A 19,654-nucleotide genomic window follows, 5' to 3' on the forward strand; every position below is an offset into this window, starting at 1 on the left:
TTTTACCATCTTCACCTTCCAATGAGTGCATCGCCGTACACGGCATCCGGCTCCGAATACTCCTTTGACAGACCAGCCGTGGTCCCGTTAGATCCTCACCCAGACTACAAGAAGAAACTCGTGGTCGTGGGAGATGGAGGTTGCGGCAAAACCTGCCTTTTGATATCGTTTAGCCAGAAACGGTTCCCAGAGGTGCGATTCACTTCGTTCGGCACGCCGCCAAGACATGCTAACGGACTCGCAGCGATACATCCCAACAGTCTTTGAAAACTACCTGACAAATACCATTCACGGGCCGACGCGCAAGGTCGTGGAATTGGCACTGTGGGACACAGCGGGTCAAGAGGAATATGATCGTCTACGGCCGCTATCATATCCGGAAACCGACGTCATCCTGATCTGTTTCGCCATTGATAGTCCAGTGACACTCGAGAATGTTGTCGACAAGTGGTGGCCAGAGGTGCAACATTTCTGTCCAAGTACGCCGGTGGTTTTAGTTGGGCTGAAGAGTGATCTGCGCCATAATCGCTTGTGTTTGGATCTGCTCAGGGCACAAGGACAAACACCGGTTACATTTCAGCAGGTGGAGTACTTTCACCAAGTTAACATGCAATGATCACTGATCCTCATCGAACAGGCTACGGCGGTTGCGGAGCAGATGCGTGCACAGTATGTCGAGTGCTCGTCAAAAGAGAATAAGAACGTCAAAGAGGTGTTTGACCTGGCGGTGAACACGGCAATCGGGAATGATAGCCTGAAGAAACTGAGAAAAAAGTGCGTTGTATTATGAAAGAAGATGATTCGGTTAAGCAAGGGAGCAAGGGAGATGAGGTCAAGCGGAAATGTCTCGAGATGGCAGCAGAGCAATTAAGCAAGGTGCAGGACACCCGTGCTGGTTGGAGTATATTTTCCCGTACGTTAAGCTTCTAATTCACCTTCTGATTAATTTTCTGGTTCGGTGACCTCCGGTTGAGCGACCTCAGTCGATTCAGCGTTCTCCTTCGATTCAACGTCCTCAACCGGTTTACGTTCCGCGGATGGTTCAGTGACATCCTGTTCAACGTCCCCCGTCGTTTCAGCGTCCCCTGTGGGAACAGCATTCGTCGACGTTTCGAGCTTCTCAATCTCTCCTCTCGTAAGGAGGGGCGGCTGGCCATCGCATCGCTTGAACACGTATTTGCACACTAAGAATCCGGACATTCCTTTCTCCCTCCACGCGTTAAGGCACGTGTACAATCCATCGTAGCGATATCCTTCGATTGGAGCCCATTCACTATGCCCCTTGAACCCACGCAGAACCCGAACCGGTCGCCCTGTGTCGCAGCTGATCTTCAGCATCTGATTGTATCGATGATCAAAGCTCTGATCGCTTGTTTGCGGAGCAGTTCGGAGGTTCTTCGGGTTTTTCGCAGTACCTTTAAGATCACGGCCACCAGAACCGGTGTACGTGAACCGGAAACCTTCGTCGACATCGTCTTCGTAACCACCTGATAGCGCGATGGAGTGACAGCCATCTGTCGTGTTACCGGATATTCCAGAGACCCAGGGCGCGTGAATACCCCAATATGATGCCTCCTGGCGAGTCTTGAATATCATGCCTACCGGAACACCAGGGATGGCGCCGAATGTGTTCGGGTTGATGCCGGTTGGTCGGGTTTTGCCGGGTCGCGATCCTCTTGATCTGGGGCGCTCGCCGTCAGAAGATGAGTCATCCGAGTCCATTTCGTTCGTGTTCCGCTTAAATGATTGATCATCTGATTCCTCAATGTATCGAGCAGGTGCCTTCGAAAGACGACGGCTTTTGCGGCGGCCGTAAGCTGACGTAGTATCATCGGCCTCGGTTTTGACGGTCTTCTCAGTTCTGTAAACCAGTTAGATTACGGTCATCTGGAGTGTTCCGTCAATTGTAATGGACTTACAGCGCAGGTGAGACCTTTCTCTTCCTGACTGACGCGGATCCGGGCTTCGGTGCTCGAGCAGGCGCAATGGTCGCTGGGGCAGGCGCAGGCCTCTCGAGACCAAGCTCAGCCAGCAGAGCTCTGTTCTTGGCGATATTAGCCAGACGCTGGCGTTCATAGTCGTTCATGTGTGCAATTCTGACAAACCGCGGCCGTTGTACGCGACGTCCTGGTATATCTCGTATCACACTTCTCCACCCGGGCCCTCCTCCATATTCTTGCCCGAAAGGGATTAGCGCTGGGTACGTGTAACGTGGACAGTCAAATTCGGGATCAGGATAGAGATCGACCAAAGCACGAGCTGGGCAGATACAAATCGGGATCATTGGGCGTTCATGAACGAGGTTGTTGCAAAGGAAAATGGAAGTGCCGAGGTTCTCCGACGACAAGCGAAGATGTTTGCAGAAGAAGGTAAGCTCCTAGACGCTCTCCGACAACTACAACAAGCGATGGTGTTGGCCCCAGCAGACAAGGAAGCCATTATCAAAGAGATGAAGGAGCTGCGTTTGCTGCCTGGAGAGGGTCATGAGGTGCACGATTGGGAGGCTCTTGCTAAGGGCTTATGTGAGGGTGACGCAACTGCCACAGAAAAGCTGAAAAGTTCACTCGTGGACAAGGAGACGGCCACTGCTTTCGTACGCAGTGGCGCACTGGGCCTGTTACTCGATACCCTCTTGCTGCCGCTATTAGATCATGCTGCAGAGGTTGGGTATGTCCTCTTGCTGCTGACGAGGAATTCTGAAGCTGCATGCGCTGCCATCGCGGAATGGCTCAGACACGAAGATACCCGGCCTACAGCAATGGCACAATCAAGCCTTGAAACTCAAAAAGCACTCGTCAACGTGGTGCTATCGCCAAGTGTTTGGCACAGTACAAACGCGCGAAATTCAGTCGTCTGTCAATTAGTGGAAGCGATCTGCACCGCAAAATCTCTGACTTCCGACCGGCTCGATCTCCTCGTACAACTCTTTTCTATGAAGGAGCCTGTTGGCTTGAAGCTTCCAGTCGAGTCGAGGATTCTTCCTACCGTCCTGAAATCTCTCGACTGCCGTTTAGACGAAAGAATCCGTTCCCGTGCTATTGTGGTTCTAGCCCACCTTCTCCGGCTCAAGATCACTGCCACAGCCCCTATACAAAAGTATGTTGTCGATGGCGCTAGGTCTGGCAAGGAGGAGGAGCTTATTTGTGCTCTTTCCTCATTCGCAGTTCTATTTACCGTGGATCCTCAATCAGCAGAATCCCTATTCCTTCAAGATGGGTTCTTGCAAGAGATCCTTGCTGATGCAGAGGTCGAAGGCGTTGGTATTCAGACTGCACTTCTGGGGCTTGCTTCCGCATCGTGCACGTCGAAAAAGTGCCGCGAAGTGTTACTAAGCGGTGATTATATGAGGTTCTTCCTGAAGTGTACCACATATCATGATGAGCGACTGAAGTGCTTGGCGGCGTTGGTCGTTGTGAAGCTGGAATCCGAAGGAGGGCAAAAGAATTTCGTCAATTCGGAGGAGCAGAGTCGGCTAGCCAAGATCCTACGAGGTATGCTTCTTGAAGGGAGGGAGTCATCTACCAAGTCAATGGCAATAGAAGGCATAGCACATGCAACATTCAACTCATCCGTCAAAGAGGCAGTATCCCTCGACAAGCCCGTTCTTACATGCTTGCTCGATGTTGTGCAACAAAGGGACGTGGATGCTATCTTGATCTTCGGGGCTTTGACTATTCTCGACAACCTAACGCGATATAGGCCAGTGCTGTCTAAAGAACAGCAACAAGTGCAGGACTTGAAGAGGATGGCGGCGGCCGGGGAGACAGGGGACCAGAAAGAACGGGCTGGGGACAAGTTGGACAACGAGACCTATGTTGATGCTCGCTGCAGTCGAGTGCTTGAGGTGGGCGTGGTGAAGGCTTTTGGGCAGCTGACCAAGACATCAGCCAAATCTGAGCGAATCAATGCCTTGATGGCTGCGATTTTGCTCTCTTTGGCGACTCAGCGTATGCATCGAGGTACAATTGTGCAGCAGGGAGGTCTTGTCGCACTCGTTTCAATATTCCCACAAACGTCTTCCGCGGAGAAAACCACTTTGGCCATTACGGTGGCGCACGCTCTTGCCAAACTCCTGATTTCAGTGGACCCGCGTCTGGCTTTCGGTTCAGCTCTTTCAACGACGAACGCCGTCCGACCTTTATTGGTTCTCTTAACCATGCGAGACCTGCCTAATGAATTATCACGTTTTGAAACCTTGTTGGCGCTCACGAACCTCGCTTCTGTGGATGATACCATACGGAATCTGATTGCTCGCAACGGCTGGTCCACTATTGAGGACCTACTCATCGTTGAGCACGGCATGCTCAGGAGGGCAGCGGTTGAACTGGTCTGCAATCTCGTTGTGAGCGTACAAGCAGCTGTCAAATTTGCCGACGGTACTGCCGCTGCGGCTCATCGCGTGGGAGTCCTAATCGCTTTATGTACCGATGACGATGCAGCAACGAGAAGTGCTGCTACCGGTGCATTAGCCGTACTTTCCGGGTACGAGCCGGTGTGTAGGGCAATCATGAACAGTAAATCGGGTGTCAAGATACTGCTCGAGCTGCTTGAGGAAGACGACGAAGGGATAAGGCATCGCGCCGTGGTGATTACACGTAATCTGATATGCGTGCCGGATGGGAATGGTCCTGCTGAGGCTTTCGTCAAAGCGGGCGGTGTCAGGGCGCTGAAAGATGTTGTTCAAAAAACAAAGGTAAAAGCGGTGGTCGAATTTGCAATCGAAGGATTGAAGGGACTTGTCGTGAGAAAGTTGATTGGAGTTCCTAAATGATGATGATGTCTTGATAGCTGCCAGCTGGCATGTGCTTGATACCCTATATCGAAACAAGTGAATTATGTTCTCCTTCCATAATTTACTGTGCAACACCAAAACGAAGCCTTAAAACCCCCGGTTATATGCACGCAGGCAAAATGAATTTGCCGAAGCAGGCAAGGAGCGAAACGGGAAATCGCGTCAAGGTTGTCAACGTTAAACGACGCGGTCTCAAATATAGCAAAACTCCGATGCGCTGTACACGGTTTCATTAAGCAGCATAATTGGGGATTCGGAGATCCTTACGGGAACACGCACCTGCCAAGGGATATTCTGAGAGAGGACCATTACATGGAAGCAGACATGGATGTAAATGTCATGCTGAGGAAAAATGGGTATATTCAGATGCCAGCTCTGGATGTAGGTAAATCAATGCTTCCGCCTGAACTTCTCGGGGATTTGAACGACGATTCTAATGTCCTCCATCCCTTCAGGGACAACTACATGATCACCAGTATCTACCGATGTTCGTTAGTACGACACTTTATATGTTGAAATCAGACATCTCACCAGGGTCGATTCCATCATGGTGTTCCAGATTATGCTTTGCAAAATGTTCGATGTCTTCGGGGTGACTCCAGTTCTCCTCAGAGTCTTCCGGATCAGTGTGGTATTTCATGACATGGTGAATGTCGAACTCCAACTCGTCGTCACCATGGTGGCCCTCGAAACCAAAATCCGGCAAGTCGCCATTCGCGTCCATGAATGATTTGAATTCTTGAAGGGTAATTGCTCCATTTCTGTCGGCATCAAGGGCAGCGAACACCGTCTTCTCAATCTCGAGTTTGCGCTCTGGCGTCAAGTCTTTCACATTGTCGAGACCGTAGATGGCCCGGACGTCTTGAGAGTCAAGAACCCCATCGCTATCCAGATCATGCAGACGGAAGAACGCATCCCAGTCGAAGTACTCCATCTGATGCTCTTCTTTCTTCACAGGACATTAGCTGAATTGACCACGAACGATCCCCCGATCAACGCACCATATGGTTTTGCACCCAGTTTCCACACACTGAGGCTGCAAATAGCAGTGCTCCAAGTGCTAATGAGCCCTTCATAACGGGTTTCCTATATCGATGCTTGAGTTTGGTGTCGGTCGGTGTCCTTCGTCAGTGTTGTGGGATCAGGGGGTGCTCTGTGGCGGTGCTGCAACCATCGTTGCCAGGCAGTCCTTGGTCGCACGTTGAATGCCGTACGCTCTCCCACGGGGCTGCGCGCAGTAAGCATAATGTCGACCGCGGCTGACTGCACCGCGTTGTTTGTTGCACCCTCCTTCTCTGGCTCTCAACAGCAATCCTCTTCGACACCTGCTCTTCTGCTTTTTTGGTCGTTTCCTTCTGCTTGCTAGTTACCTTTGCTCAATATGGGTCTTCCGCTTGCTGCGAGTGTCGTCCTCATCGTTGTCGGAGCGTATGTATGCATCCCATTGGGATGTATGCTTGCTAACACCCCAACAGGTGCCTCATTTTGACTGCCCCATACATAGCAGCGCTTGTTTATCGTCATCTGCGACGCTGCAAAGAACCGTCTCCACAAGATACAGAAACGCCCAGCTTACAGGGAGCACCTATCTCCAAGACGTGGATGAACCGCTGGAATGCCTTTCTCGAAACACACAGCAAGGACCTTGAAACTCATAGTTCTCAGGCAGACCTTGAAGCAAGTCTTGAACCAGCCCTGGTCTCCATGAACACGCCGTTGGCGGAAAAAGTTCAGGAGCAGGGCCCGGCTCTCACGCTCACTGATGTGGAGCTGCGTGAGAGGCTTGCGGAGAAGTTTGCCGCGAGGGCTTTTCGACCTCCGCGCAACAATCGTGGGGTAAGATGCTCTCTTCATGGACTATTTGGTCTTGCTAACCTCTTGTCAGGACAACGTTGCTTACAGTATGCCTCGTGCGATACGTTGCTCTGCCAGTCACTGATTCTGTGTGAATAGGACAGTCAGTCAGTTCAATCAATGCTTTCGCAGGTAGAGTTGGGGAAGACGGATTGAAGGAGCTTCAACAAGGTATCCCCTATGAATTGCCAGCCTCTGCCTCTTGCTAATTCTATGCAGCCTACGAAGAAGCAACTGCCTTTCAGTTACCACAGGCGTCTCCGCCGCACAGTGTTTCGACGCATAACACATACAACAGTAATCCACCAAGGACCTAGCATGAGCGAAGGCTGACACTGTTTCCAAGGTTACTTTGCCAACTATGACCAACGGCCGGATAACCGCCGAGCACTCTACATGGGCTACGTGAGTCCCGACGCATACGAGCGAGCCATGATGGAAAAGAAAAGTATTCGAGCTGCCTTGGTATGGTTCATAATTTCAATGAAGGGATTTCAACTAACTCCGGCACTCAGGTTGCAAGACAGTCTGAGGCAGCCTTCAAGGAGGCCTTTGAAACGCCGAAGAAAAAGCCAGTTGGACCTCGTCGTCCGCCAGCCTCCCCTGTCTCTCCGCGCCGTCGACCTGTCCCTTGTTCACCTGTCGGTACTAGTGCAGCTGAAATGCAAACTGCTCATATCGAACAGACTATTATCAGAGCCCCGCCATCCACTCCACGCATCAGCCGAGACGAGAACGTACATCCGGAACCCGGCAACTGGGACGAATTCTCCTTCACAGTCAAGCCGGAGGTTCTGTCCCGCGAGCCGCCCACTCTCAGCAAGCAACCTAGCAGCAAAGATTTGATGAGTCTTATTCTTACGGCAAAAGCGTCGAGCGGGAGAAGGACCTTTACGAAGGAGAGGGGATCAATGAGGGAGATTGACATGAATGTGGATGTGAAACCATCCCATGACAACGTACTGAACGGAGGAACCAGCCTGAAGATGGATTACATCCAAATGCCTCGTCCTTGTGTCACACGCTCCGTCAGCTCCGTGTAAGAGAAGTCCAGCTATGATTACTTAACGTGAAGGAGGAGAAGTATCACTATAGGATGAACGAGGAGAAGGGACAATTGCAACTGCGCATATAAGCATTATTAGGAAATATAAAATCGGATATCGATACCCGTTCGCGAAGATGTGCCATGACATGTCCGTGCGTCTCGTTTCCCCACAAAGTGATCATGGCCTGAGCGACGTCGACTGGGAGCGATCGCCTGGTCCGCGCTACGAAAGCGCAGGATGAAAGGTCCTGTGTCGGAACTTCCGCCGAGAGCAGCTGTAGCTGTTGAAGGGGCCGGGAAAACGAAGATATAGACACTGACGTTCTTCCCAATAGAATCACCGTCATCTATCATCATGACGACGAATCATTCCCGAGGAATTTCATCCGCTTCGGCCGGATCTGTCGAGTTGGAAGAAGTCATCACCTCACCCAACAGCAAGAGAGCATACACCGTCAAGCATGGCGTGCGCGAGCTGCCAACGATCGAGGTCAACTATGCCCCAATGACTCCAGGAGGGAGTCTTCCCGTTACGCCTCATCACGAACGAGAGGATCCCTTCGCGACTCCAAACACCGACCGACAGAACCCATTCAGTGCGACTGCCACACCAGGTGTTTCGCGACCTGGATCACCATTTCTCCAGCCTACGGCACAATCATTGACTAATCCACCAATCAACAAATGGAGGTTTATCGCGTCTTTCACCGAGTTCATGACGCTTGGACTCCACGATGGCGCAATCGGCGCGTTACTCCTCTACTTGGAGAGTTACTACCATATCGGCTACGTCCTCGTCTCCGTCATCTTCTTGTCGAACGCATTCGGATACATCATCGGTGTCGTAGCCGGTCCATACATCTTCAACCGTTTCGGGCGGTTTTATACGATCGGCGCAGGTGTAGGATTACAGTTCTTGACGTACGCGTTGATCTGCTGGAGACCGCCGTACCCGTTGTTCATTATCGCGTTCTGTTTTGCCGGGATTGGGTTTGCGCTCATGTTGGCACAGGTCAACGTCTTTCATGCTGCGCTGCAGAACAGTACGACGCTGTTGGGATACCTGCACGGCGGGTACGGATTGGGAGCGACGATTGCGCCGTTGATTGCGACGCAGATGGTGACAAGGGGTGTTCCGTGGAATTATTATTTCTATATCATGGTCGGTGTGACGGCAATGAGTATGGTGTTCATTTTATGGGCGTTTAAGCCTCGTCCGGAGGATGCAGCGTATGAGCTGGCGCAGAGACGGGGCTCGCTTATGGGTTCGAATGAAGAAGCGAAGCCACAGGGTCTGAAGACAGCGTTGAAGAATCGTACGACCGTGATCACGGCAATCTTCCTTTGCTTTTATCAGGGAGCAGAAGTTTGTCTTGGGGGCTTCCTGGTTGCGTTCCTCGTCCAAGCCCGCAACGGTGATCCGACGGCTGCTGGATGGGTTGCGACTGGGTTCTGGGGTGGTATCGTCGCTGGCCGATTCCTCCTCGGCCATGCGAGTGCAAGATGGGGTGAGAGACTATGTATCTTTGTCTACATTGGTGCCTCGATGGCCATGCACCTAATTTTCTGGCTAGTACCACAGTTCACCGTGGAAGCTGTTGCGGTGTCATTGGTAGGATTTGCACTGGGACCAATCTATCCGACAACGGTGAGTTGGTTCACAAAGGTCGTGAATCGGAAACTGCATGTTGTGTGCATGTCGTTCATGTCTGCCGTTGGCTCATCCGGCGGTGCCATCTTCCCCTTCGTCGTTGGGCTGGGAGCCCAGGTCAAGGGTCCCTCTGTCGTGTCTCCGGTCGTGATTTCGTTGTTGTCCTTGATGACCGTCTTTTGGTTCGTGCAGCCAAAGGTTCAGCGGCATGCTGAGTGAGTTGATGTAAATAAGATACCCGTGTTCTCTGTAGAATAGTAGCTAATATATATTTTGACGACCGAAAAGGAAGCCGGCTTTGTATATTCTTCCAAACAGCTGGTGTGCACGTGCTAGAAAACCCCGCACGCCCCTATCGCTCGTGGCGTGCACGGCCCGGACATTAGGGCCTGCTGGTCTCGACGCTGTTTGGAAGCCGGGCGACTCGCAAGGGTGGGGGTTTTGGAGGAGTCGTTGAAGTCGTTGCCGTTGCCATTGCCGTTGCCGTTGCCGTTGCCATTGCTTTCCCGGGTATGAATGCTCCTCCTCTTCCTCCCCCCCATCTGCATTTCCTTAAGAGAGCGTGTTATCTCAGTTAGGGTCACGCCAATGGCGGCCAGCGGCATCTTCCCATGCGCGTGCTACCCACAAAGGCCTCCCCTCCGTAAACTCTATCCCGTATACCAATAAAAGTCGCCGTCCTCCCCTCAAAGCTGCTGGTCGGCTTGCTCCAATCCTCCAGAGCAGCATTCATCCCTTGTCCTCAGTCATCCAGCCTAGGTACGTCGATCGTTGCGCTCGCGGATCACCCCGCTGTCCGCTCCCGGTCCGATTCCCTGTTACTAACCCTGGCCCACCAGACCCGTTGAAATAACTCGACTCAGCCTCTGTTCGCAACGACGAACCATTACTTCGAGAAAACGCATTGTCGTTTGTTGATTCGTCTACATTGTCACACTTACGAGCTCACAAGGCGGACCGTGCACTTCCACGACCCAATATCCGTTTCAGCAGCCACTCCGAGGAAGCATTCAAAAGCGGAACAATTCCCCGAGACTACGAGCATACATAACCACCAATTGCCAGTATGGCTTCGATCATGCATCCTCAACAGACGAGGCATGGCGCTTCCATGCCTTCTGATCTCGCAATCCCTCCTTCACAGCAGTATGCCCCGTCGAGATCACCCACTCCACCAGCGACGAGTGATTCCCCAAACCCGGTCGACATGAAGGTCGGTTCTGACATTGACTACCCCGAAACACCCATTACAGCTCCCGCAACCCCACCAACCACTCCTCCCCTCACTTCAGCATCTTTAGTTCCGTCCGTGGAAGTCCAGGACATCACCCCACTCTCTCCAGCATCAAAATACCCCTACTTCTCCTCCGCCCTCCCGGATCCAATCCGCGAACTCACAGCTGATCAACTCGCGATCGCAATGACCGCACAATGCAAAGCCCCCCTCCTCGACTCCAAGATCGTGTTCCCGTGGGCACATGGCTTGCATCCTTCGAACAGAGCTCAATGCTACTTCTTTGCCGGTGCGAACCCGTCTGCGCTTCGTCCACCGCAACTCAGTCGTTCGTTGCTCATTATTCGTGTTGGTCCGTCTAATTCGCGTAAAGCGTGGGTTCGTGGCGCTGTGAGACCGGATGAGGTCCTCGACATGATTGAAGACAAGTTCTTGGAAGCCGATGTCCGCGTCGGTGTCGGATTGAGGAATTTCGGAATTCAGGTTAGGAAGTGGGTTAGGCACGCCGATGTTGTCGTTTACGGCGCTCCCGGGACGAAGACGGAGGAGGTAGTCAAAGTTGCAAGGAGGGTCTGCAGAGCCCAAGAAGACGAAAGGAGGAACGGGAATACGAAGGAGGAGTACGCAACCTTTCTCATGGCTGACCCCTTCGAGGCCTTCGAGCAAAAGTATTTTAGTTTGGTGAGTGTGAGTTCGAAGGGGATGCCCACGCCGCATGCTCTTGATTTCTTGAGCGAGGAGAGGGAACAGATGAGGATCTTGACTACGGCGAGCCCAATCGCACCGAATGTTTATATGGGGAATACTGCGGATTTGGATTCGAGTCCGTACTCGTCTACCCCCGCAAGTCCCATGATCAGACCCGTCGGACTCTCCTCCACCGTCGCCACCGACGCGGACGCAGGCTCGACTGACGTGGATGATATCGATAGCATCGACTCCAACGACGACCTCACTTCTTCCCGTTGGGATGTATGCATCGAAGCCCGTCCCGACGTTGACGTTCCCAGCCCAAACATGTTGGTCAAGGTCAGCGAGGCATTGGAAAGCATGAACGGTCCATCGCCACGGAAGACCGTTCATTTCGATTTCCCGGCGAGTGGGACGTTGGGGCCACAAGCTAATGCGCGTCCGGGGTGGGCGGAGAGGTGCTTGGGTGTTTGTAAGTGGTTGTACGAGCAGACGACCGGCGACCAGCACGGGCAGGTCAAGGAGGATAAAGATGGTGATGGTGATGTCGACATGGTACACAACAAACGCAGGAAGTTGAAGGTTTTGTTGCATTGTGGAGATGGGTATACCGAAACGAGTCTTCTCGGTCTCATGTACGTGATATACGCACACGCCTGGACCGCCGAAGAAGCGTGGGTAAACATGCACAAAGAGCCCCTCTCACGCAACTTCTTCGCCTACCCCTCCGATGTCCGCGCACTCAACGAACTCGAACCGTTATTGTTGAAGAACAGTCCGGCGAATAAAAGAGATTTGAGGAGTTTGCCGAGGCAGGGGTGGTTCCCGTATGGGATGACGTTTAGCAAGTTTGATGGATCGTTGCCATCGAGGATTTTGCCGCATCTCTATCTTGGCAATTTGTTGCATGCGTCGAACCCTGCTCTGCTCAAACAGTTGGGAATCAGGCGTATTGTCTCCGTCGGCGAGCGTCCAACTGCTGCTGAATGCCGCGGTGAGGATGTGATCGCGTGCAAGAGGACGGAACAAACGAACGCAGGAAAATTCGAGTGGTTGTACATCGACAAGTTGCAGGATGATGGTGTTGATTCACTTAATGGCGAGATGATCGAGGAATGTCTCAAGTTTTTGGATGCGGGGTATCGCCAAGGCACGCCCACGCTCGTTCATTGTCGCGTGGGCGTGAGTCGTTCGGCCTCCATCTGCATCGCGGAGGTGGTGAGACGCCTACAAATCTCGGTGCCCAGGGCATACCTCTTGGCCCGCGCACGCAGGTTGAACGTGATCATCCAGCCCAATTTACGGTTTATGTACGAGTTGATGCTATGGGAAGAGGTCGAGAGGAAGAGGCGCGGGGAAGGAGGCGCGGACTGTGGGAGGGAGATGGAGTGGGTACACTTGGCGCGGGAGATCAATGCGTTGAATCAGGTGTACATGTCGTGATGGTTGTCGTTGATTAGTCATCGTTACTCTTGGTTTAGGGTTATTCTACCTCAATTGGAATTTATCGATCGATCGCCTGGAGTTGCCTTCTCCGCGAACCGCCCGTGGGAATTGCTTGGCACCGTCTGGCATGTGATGCCCGCCCGACCCCGACCCTCACTCACCACCATGGCCGCCCTCCCTCTGCCTCTCCACGACTCTACACACGGCCATGCTGTTGATCGACCTGATCAGTGCGTACGGCAACTCGGTCAACACTGCCTGGGTAGACCCTCGCTACCACGTCTACACTCCTTCCGCCGATCATGTCGATTACGACGAAGAAGCCATCATCTCCCTCGACAAAACACCACAGATGAGCCGCGAGGGCGCGATTGGGTACTGTCCTCGTTTGGGCTACGCTGTTGTCTTTGGAGAGCCATGCGCGCCTGATCCAGCCAGATCAGAAGAGCTGTTGGTGTCGTTTTTGGATTTCTGTACGGGGCGTGGATTGAAACCATTGTTTTTAAGCGTGAGAGGGCCCTTTGCGGATAGTCTTGCTATCAAAGGATGGAACTACATGGAGTTTGCAAAGGAGGTCCGTCTAACATGTAATCGTTGGATTGTGTCAGACTGACGCTGTTAACACAGCAAATCATCGTACCAGCAGAACCAGAACCTCGCTCGCGCACCAAGAACCTCCGCCGACAACTCAAAAACGCAATGGAACAAGGCCACGTTGAAGTCTACGAATACGACAAACTCAACTCTCCCGATCCAACCCTCGAAAAACACATCCAAGAACTCGTCACCGGATTTCGCTCGAGCTCCAAAGCGCGTATGAAGCTGTACAACTCCAGACTCATGCCGTTCGCGTTCGAGGTTTATGGTCGGTGGTTTTATGCGGTGGTGCCGGGGGGTACATTGGTGGGGTTGTTGACGTTGACAAAGTTGGATGGACAGAGTGGGTTTTCGATTGAGCATTGTATAACATCACCCCTCGCCCCGCGCGGAACCTCCGAACTCCTCATCTCCCACGCCTCCTCCACCCTCCGCTCATACCCATCCCCACCTCTCTACCTCTCCTTCGGCACATCCCCCTTGGGGCATTTGGGCAAACTATCCGTGGCCGAGAACAAACTAGCAACAAAGTTCGCGAGATCAGCATATAAACTGATTGCGAAACTGGCGAATTTGCAGGGAAAGGCGAATTATCGAGAGAAGTTTGGGATTGGGAGACAGGAGAAGTTGTTTGTGGTTTGTCGGAAGGGGGACTTTAGTTTGAGGATGATTTTGGCGATCTTGTTGGTGTGTTTGGAGTGGAGGGGGTGATTTTGCTTGTCGGGATGATTGGATGTCGCCATTTTTTGGACAGAGACAGCGATGTTAATCTTCTTGGTGCCGTGCTGCTCTTCCTCACCGGCTGTACCAGATGGAAGGACTGCTTGTCAGCTCGGTGAAGAGCTTGTGTAGGTACGATAGCAGAGATAGTAACACTTCTGTACTGTTCTGCTGTCTGTCTCGCGTCGTAAGGCTTGCCGAGGTACCTCTTGATGTTGGGCGGTGAACCGGTCATCAGCTCGGTCGACTGCCATGCAGTGTTGCACAAGAAGGATACTCTCTTCTGTCGTACTGCTATCTCTGCCTGGTCGTGGAGGTACCTTTCAGGCTGATAAGCTGGCATATACCCTACAGAGGCCGTGGTCAAAGGTCTGACGGCCTGGTTATCCGCCTGGTCGACTAGCTACATGTATATCTTCTCTAAAAGGTGGGATGATAAACTCGCCTAGTGCACTGCTACCGCAGAGTGAGCGTTCAGCGATGGCTGATCATGACTACACCTCTTAAATGTCGGCATACATACTTACCGAGACCACAGGCGGGAGTCCGACCGAGCTACTATACGAAAGGAACGAACCCTATAAGCCGAGACTTCTGATAATAACCTTCGAGTATCTGACTTAGGGCTGAAAGACCACTTCGCCCTTCCCGGAGACCTTGGCCATTCTAACAAGGTTGGAGCGCTCCGTACCCGTAATTGCAGCCGCTGCTGTGCCGTCACGTAGGGGAAATTGACGTACGAGAAAGCGTCTCTTCTTCCTGGCGTGGATGCCCTGTTGAGTGATCAGCCGTATGATCCTCCCGTCCCTGTCCAGAGCATCGAGGTAACGTCTTATCAACTCCAGCGTAGTGCTATATTTGGCGTGTGAACTCGAGGACCTCGGAGGACCGCACCCATACACTCGCACTCACACCTCCCCGCAAAAAGAATTATCGAGCCGGCTCAAATTCCGCTCAATTAAGAGGCACCAATCCTCCTCTATTCGCTCGACAGTCCGATTTTTTCGGGTAACCCAGTCGCGGTTACGAGGCACGCTCTGGAACCGTGCATGCAGAAGCTCAGGCCAAGATCAAGGGCAGGGTCCGACTCCCCTACATGGGACGATTGCGATTCTCATCTGACGATGATTACTGAGATTCTAAGAATGGATCTGCAGCTCAGAAACTGGGTTTGACAGAGCTTACTCGTAGCTTTACGGTACGGAGTTGGATTGAGACCGAATATGCGACGTCGACGTCGGGCTTTGATGCATGAGGGAAAGTGTTTGTCGGCCAATGTGCCCGGGCAGGTCCGTGCCGTCACCATTGATGGTGGACAAAATGAGCCGTCATTTTTGCATCGTGAGGGTATTGAGAGGAGGAGCAGATCCGGTGCTCTCTTCGCCTTCGTCAGCGGCGCCAACCGAGGGTGCAGTCCGAAGTTAGCAACTGCGGCCGAGGAGTAATCCTCTGAGAAAAACAATTTTTAGTGCTGTCCAAGATCATGGAGGGTAACCGCTACCGAAGGGCCATGACCGGTTCGAGTGCCGTCTGCTACACGTCCTCGAGTATAAATACCCCCTCATTCTCCCCCATCTTTCTTTCCTCATCGCCACCAATCGTTTCTACCTTCGCTTACAACAACAAAACCTCCGACAATGGTCTCCGCCAAACTCGCTGCCCAGCTCCTCTTCGGTGCTGCCATCATTGGCAGTGCTTCCGCCTCTCCTCGTCTCATGCTTAGGGGTGAGGACAAGTACAAGTACAAGACCACCACCTCCTCCAAGTACGAGGAAGACTGCTCTTCCAGCACCACCAAGTGGTACGATGATGACTGCACCTCGTCCTCCAGCTGCTCTCCTTCCACGGTGTGGTCTACTTGCACTGCCACCGTCACCCTGCCTCCTGTCATTGTCACTACGACTACCACTTGGACGACTACTCCTAGTCACACTCCGAGCACCAAGACCATTGGCTTCTGCTGGGAGACTCCGTTTACCAGTACTTCTTGGAGGTGGTAGGCTCGGGTGCCCAGGTGCTGCTCTCATCGCAGTCGTCCTCGTACTTGGAGGAGGTGGTGGAGGGGGTGGTGGTGCACTTGGTGGAGGTGGTGGAGGGGGTGGTGGTGCACTTGGTGGAAGTCGTGGTCTCGCTGCACTTGGTAGAGGTGGTGGAGGGGGTGGTGGTGCACTTGGTGGAAGTCGTGGTCTCGCTGCACTTGGTAGAGGTGGTGGAGGGGGTGGTCATGCACGGCGTGCTGCTGCTGCTGCTGCTGCTGGAGCAGTCATCGTCGTAGCACAAGGTAGGCTTCAAGATCAAGACGTCATGGTGGTACGTAATAATGATGATTATGAGTAGTGTTTGGCTTTGATGTTCCTTTTTCTTCTTGAACAATGCGGCGAATTTTACTTGACGCAGACAGCTTTCTTAGGGTGACTTACACCAGTCTTTACTAAACCTTAAACTGGCCAGCCAGGATAACTTCTTTTGACTTAGGTGATTGACAATATATCGTGTTATGCAAATTGAATATTGATCCTTGCCAGCTTGCAACACTTTTTCGTCATACAATAGCCTGCCGGAGCAATTCCTTCTCCCTAGCGGTCAAGAAGTGCTCACAAAGCTCATTGAAAGAGGATACATTGTTGGCGACCGCAGACTTGAAGAAGTCAACTGTAAAGTCCTTCAGGTGCACGTGCTTAAGAAGGTCATCTTCTTCCGCGATATCTTCATCGTCTTCTTCATCGGCAAATGCCGCTAGTTGACCAAGAGACATGCCACCCTCCATGGTGTTCGCGTCAGCTTCATCCCATTCATCGTCCGAAACCACCTCCTCTTCGTCATCATCACCTGTGCGGTTCTTTTCGGAAACAAGCTCATGAAGAAGCAGTTTGATGATTTTTGCAGGAAGAGGAATATAAGTCCACGTCTCGGGATCTGCGACAAGATGTAAGCTAACTTGCATCGGTGAAGCTCAATAGTAAAACTTACGGTTTCGTCGTGCGCTTCGTGTCATGATTCTGTTCGTCTGAGTGATAACTAAATCACCCTTTACCTTGATGTTCATCAATTCTTGCATCTGCAAGCCGAACACAGTCGCCAGTGCGACAACGTTAAGCTTGATTTGTTCATATCTTTGAAAGACCTCGAAGTTTTCACACCATGCCCGCAGTACAACTTCAAGACCTGTATTTTCACCAATGGTAATGTTTTTCAAGAAATCCACCACGGTGGTGGATTGCTGAATTGAGAGGTGTGCAAACACGCCAATGAGAGACTGGATGCAATTGGGTTGAGATGCAGTACTGAGTCTCACAGCCACGGCGTTGAGGAGCTCGGGCAGAACGGGTCCCAAGGAATGCGCGAACTTGCGAATAACTGCCACAATCAATGGTCCAGCAAAGACGACCGCAGAATCCTCAAATGAGGATGACAGACATCTGCTCAGGATTACCATCACAATCGAAAGTCCGTCATGCTGTCCATCGCTAAAGGCCTGGATCTGAGCAGGATCCTTCTGCACAAGGTTCCTCAAAACCTCCTGTCCAGACTGAAGAACTTCTAGATCATCAGTCGTACTCATAACCTTTGCTAAGCCTGGAAGAACAGTCGCAATATATCCTTCTGGTAATGGACTCAGCCCACTGGCTGTCAGTGAGTTAAGCAACTCCACTGCAACGGATGTCAGACCTTCCTGCTCTTCCCCGTTCAGAAACTGCGACAAAGGTGGCAAGGCACGCTGGCATACCGCAACGTAATTTCCTGCACTTTTAGCCATTGCTTCGAATGCGTCACCGACAATGCCAGTGAGCCAAGGGTCTCCTGGGCAACTAGCAGCAACCTCAAACAACAAAGGGATCACTTTGTCCGAGCTGATGCAGGCTTTGTAGTCCACCCTGATAGCAGACGTAAGGGTTTCTAGGACGACACTGAGGAGATCGGAGGATTTCGATGGTACGAAGGAACTGGCAACGTCGATGATGTGCGTCTGATGCGAATGCAAAGCGTCTTTGTCAAGGATTGAGCATAGACGCTGAAGACCCTTCAAGCCTGAGTAACGTAGTATAACACCCTTGTCCGGCTGCATAGCCTCGAGGCACTTGCCAACAAGGCGAACTCCTTGCTCTGGTGTCCATAAGCTGGCAACTTCACCAGCAAGAATCAGAGCCCTTCCTTGGAGCAACATTTGTTCAGCAGACAGACACTGCTGCAGTAGTTGATCAATACCCTGGAACCGCTCCGGTTCGAGATCGTCTCCATCCTCTGCCATTACAACGTGCCCCAACAAGAAAAGCGTGGACTCTTGTCTTCGCCATTCCCTGTCCGAAAACGCCGCGCGAACCTCGTTCAACAATGCTGTGATAACCTCCTCTTCGCGTTTTTCTGCCAACTCTGCGACCAACTGGCCACACGCAATGCGTACGGTCCACCTAGCACTCACATCACCGCCCATATCGCCGACAAACTTCTCTGCATCATCCTCCCATGCCTCCACCTCCTCCTCTCTTGCAATTGCAAAGGTAGACAGGAGATAAATGATTCGTGGGATGCCGTCAGATCCCAGGGAGGCCGTGATTGCGCGGTGGCCAAGTGCGATGGACAAGAATTCAAGATGTTCGGTTGCAAGAACATCGAGACTGATTGATTCGCCTTCTGCGGTTGTTGAGATTGACGGATGTGGTGTCGCAACATAGATTGGTGTAAGCGCGTTCAACGCGGTGAAAAGCGAGGGGAACGTTGTGGGAAGGTGTCGTGAGAGGTGCGAGGGGAATATCAAGCGTAGTTTGTTGATGGTTCGCAGCGCCTCAATCTGCAGCTCAACGAGACTCTCGTTTACCTCCTCTGGATTTGAAGGATCCACAACAGGAAGAGAAACGGCCTGACAGAAGAGCTTCAGCCACGGCGGCAACGATCCATCCGCAAATACCCTGATAGGCTCCGCATGCGTATCCTTGAACATCTCCAGTAGATCCACGGATGACCTGAAGATACTCACCGCCTTGCTCTTCGAAGTGTTGTCGACATGCTCAGTGGACACGATACCATATAGAGTCTGTACAAGGTCCGGCGCGACGCTGAAGAACTGGTCTTCAGCCAAACCTTCGTCGACAAACTCCTTCAATACCGTCAGTGCTCCTGTAGTTCCCACACCGCCCTCCTTCATCATCGACATGACACCGTCCATGAATGTAGGCCATTGTTCGGGATAGTCTGCGTGCGCTATCCTGGCAATGACATACGCAGCCGATCTCAGAATTAAGCTGCTAGGTGATCTTAGTAGAGGAAAAAGCGTGGTTCGGACGTGTTCTTTGGCTGTTGGTGTAGCGATTGGTATAGTGGGATTGTGATTCTCGGACTCAGCAGACCAATTGTTGAGGACATAGGATTTGAGCAGGATGAGTGCACTCTAGACGAACATCAGTCGATGAATCCTGTCTCGCATCGTAACGATCGCACCTGTCTCAATGGCTGGTCGACGTCATTCGAGGCAGCAATATTGCTTAACCCGACAGGAAAACCTGCCTGTCCTTGGAGTTGACGCAGGCTCAGCTCTGCCGAAAGACGAGCATTTTGATCTGCAGATTGTGTAGCAGCAAGCAACGGCAGAAGGTCGCTCTCCATGACAGAAAATGTCGAGGAATT

General features: G+C 52.2%; 10 protein-coding genes across 10 annotated transcripts; 7 read left to right on the plus strand and 3 right to left on the minus strand.

Annotated features, from left to right (window-relative positions):
• Positions 1-102: 102 nt before the first annotated feature.
• Positions 103-790, plus strand: SAICODRAFT_46722 (GTP-binding protein rho4; the record flags this gene model as incomplete). Its single annotated transcript, XM_019168867.2, has 3 exons — positions 103-192; positions 245-583; positions 638-790. Coding segments are annotated over 3 exons (582 nt in total), but the record flags the coding sequence as incomplete, so codon positions are not given.
• Positions 453-2,126, minus strand: SAICODRAFT_30886 (uncharacterized protein). The gene is made up of 2 exons (XM_019167783.1): positions 635-2,126; positions 453-580 (listed from the first exon to the last, which is right to left on the minus strand). The coding sequence occupies exon 1, from the start codon at positions 1,720-1,722 to the stop codon at positions 943-945; it is 780 nt and encodes a 259-aa protein (XP_019023215.1). The 5' UTR covers positions 1,723-2,126; the 3' UTR covers positions 453-580; positions 635-942.
• Positions 1,916-4,802, plus strand: SAICODRAFT_226251 (ARM repeat-containing protein). Its single transcript, XM_019166609.1, has 2 exons — positions 1,916-2,369; positions 2,427-4,802. Exons 1-2 carry the CDS (start codon positions 2,294-2,296, stop codon positions 4,769-4,771), a joined length of 2,421 nt encoding a protein of 806 aa, XP_019023216.1. The 5' UTR covers positions 1,916-2,293; the 3' UTR covers positions 4,772-4,802.
• Positions 4,803-5,144: 342 nt separating this feature from the next.
• Positions 5,145-5,916, minus strand: SAICODRAFT_30888 (uncharacterized protein). Its single transcript, XM_019167784.1, has 3 exons — positions 5,794-5,916; positions 5,324-5,741; positions 5,145-5,271 (listed from the first exon to the last, which is right to left on the minus strand). Exons 1-3 carry the CDS (start codon positions 5,866-5,868, stop codon positions 5,183-5,185), a joined length of 582 nt encoding a protein of 193 aa, XP_019023217.1. The 5' UTR covers positions 5,869-5,916; the 3' UTR covers positions 5,145-5,182.
• A 49-nt stretch (positions 5,917-5,965) lies between these two features.
• SAICODRAFT_137077 (uncharacterized protein) lies at positions 5,966-6,886 on the plus strand. Its single transcript, XM_019165467.1, has 4 exons — positions 5,966-6,220; positions 6,268-6,628; positions 6,678-6,817; positions 6,866-6,886. Exons 1-3 carry the CDS (start codon positions 6,174-6,176, stop codon positions 6,729-6,731), a joined length of 462 nt encoding a protein of 153 aa, XP_019023218.1. The 5' UTR covers positions 5,966-6,173; the 3' UTR covers positions 6,732-6,817; positions 6,866-6,886.
• Positions 6,887-7,042: 156 nt separating this feature from the next.
• Positions 7,043-7,689, plus strand: SAICODRAFT_35872 (uncharacterized protein; the record flags this gene model as incomplete). Its single annotated transcript, XM_019168452.1, has 2 exons — positions 7,043-7,111; positions 7,162-7,689. 2 exons carry the CDS (start codon positions 7,043-7,045, stop codon positions 7,687-7,689), a joined length of 597 nt encoding a protein of 198 aa, XP_019023219.1.
• A 510-nt stretch (positions 7,690-8,199) lies between these two features.
• On the plus strand, positions 8,200-9,564 carry SAICODRAFT_58610 (MFS general substrate transporter; the record flags this gene model as incomplete). Its single annotated transcript, XM_019169619.1, has 1 exon — positions 8,200-9,564. One exon carries the CDS (start codon positions 8,200-8,202, stop codon positions 9,562-9,564), a length of 1,365 nt encoding a protein of 454 aa, XP_019023220.1.
• An 847-nt stretch (positions 9,565-10,411) lies between these two features.
• On the plus strand, positions 10,412-14,023 carry SAICODRAFT_8321 (uncharacterized protein; the record flags this gene model as incomplete). Its single annotated transcript, XM_019171303.1, has 3 exons — positions 10,412-12,699; positions 12,947-13,289; positions 13,343-14,023. The coding sequence occupies 3 exons, from the start codon at positions 10,412-10,414 to the stop codon at positions 14,021-14,023; spliced, it is 3,312 nt and encodes a 1,103-aa protein (XP_019023221.1).
• A 1,534-nt stretch (positions 14,024-15,557) lies between these two features.
• Positions 15,558-16,369, plus strand: SAICODRAFT_226253 (uncharacterized protein; the record flags this gene model as incomplete). The annotated part of the gene is made up of 2 exons (XM_019166610.1): positions 15,558-16,012; positions 16,065-16,369. Coding segments are annotated over 2 exons (698 nt in total), but the record flags the coding sequence as incomplete, so codon positions are not given.
• Positions 16,370-16,574: 205 nt separating this feature from the next.
• Positions 16,575-19,633, minus strand: SAICODRAFT_72049 (ARM repeat-containing protein; the record flags this gene model as incomplete). Its single annotated transcript, XM_019170733.1, has 3 exons — positions 16,575-16,948; positions 17,003-19,418; positions 19,469-19,633. 3 exons carry the CDS (start codon positions 19,631-19,633, stop codon positions 16,575-16,577), a joined length of 2,955 nt encoding a protein of 984 aa, XP_019023223.1.
• Between the last annotated feature and the right edge of the window lie 21 nt (positions 19,634-19,654).

This window comes from Saitoella complicata (genome assembly GCF_001661265.1).
Source record: "Saitoella complicata NRRL Y-17804 unplaced genomic scaffold SAICOscaffold_16, whole genome shotgun sequence".
Taxonomy (NCBI): Eukaryota; Fungi; Ascomycota; class Saitoellomycetes; order Saitoellales; family Saitoellaceae; genus Saitoella; species Saitoella complicata.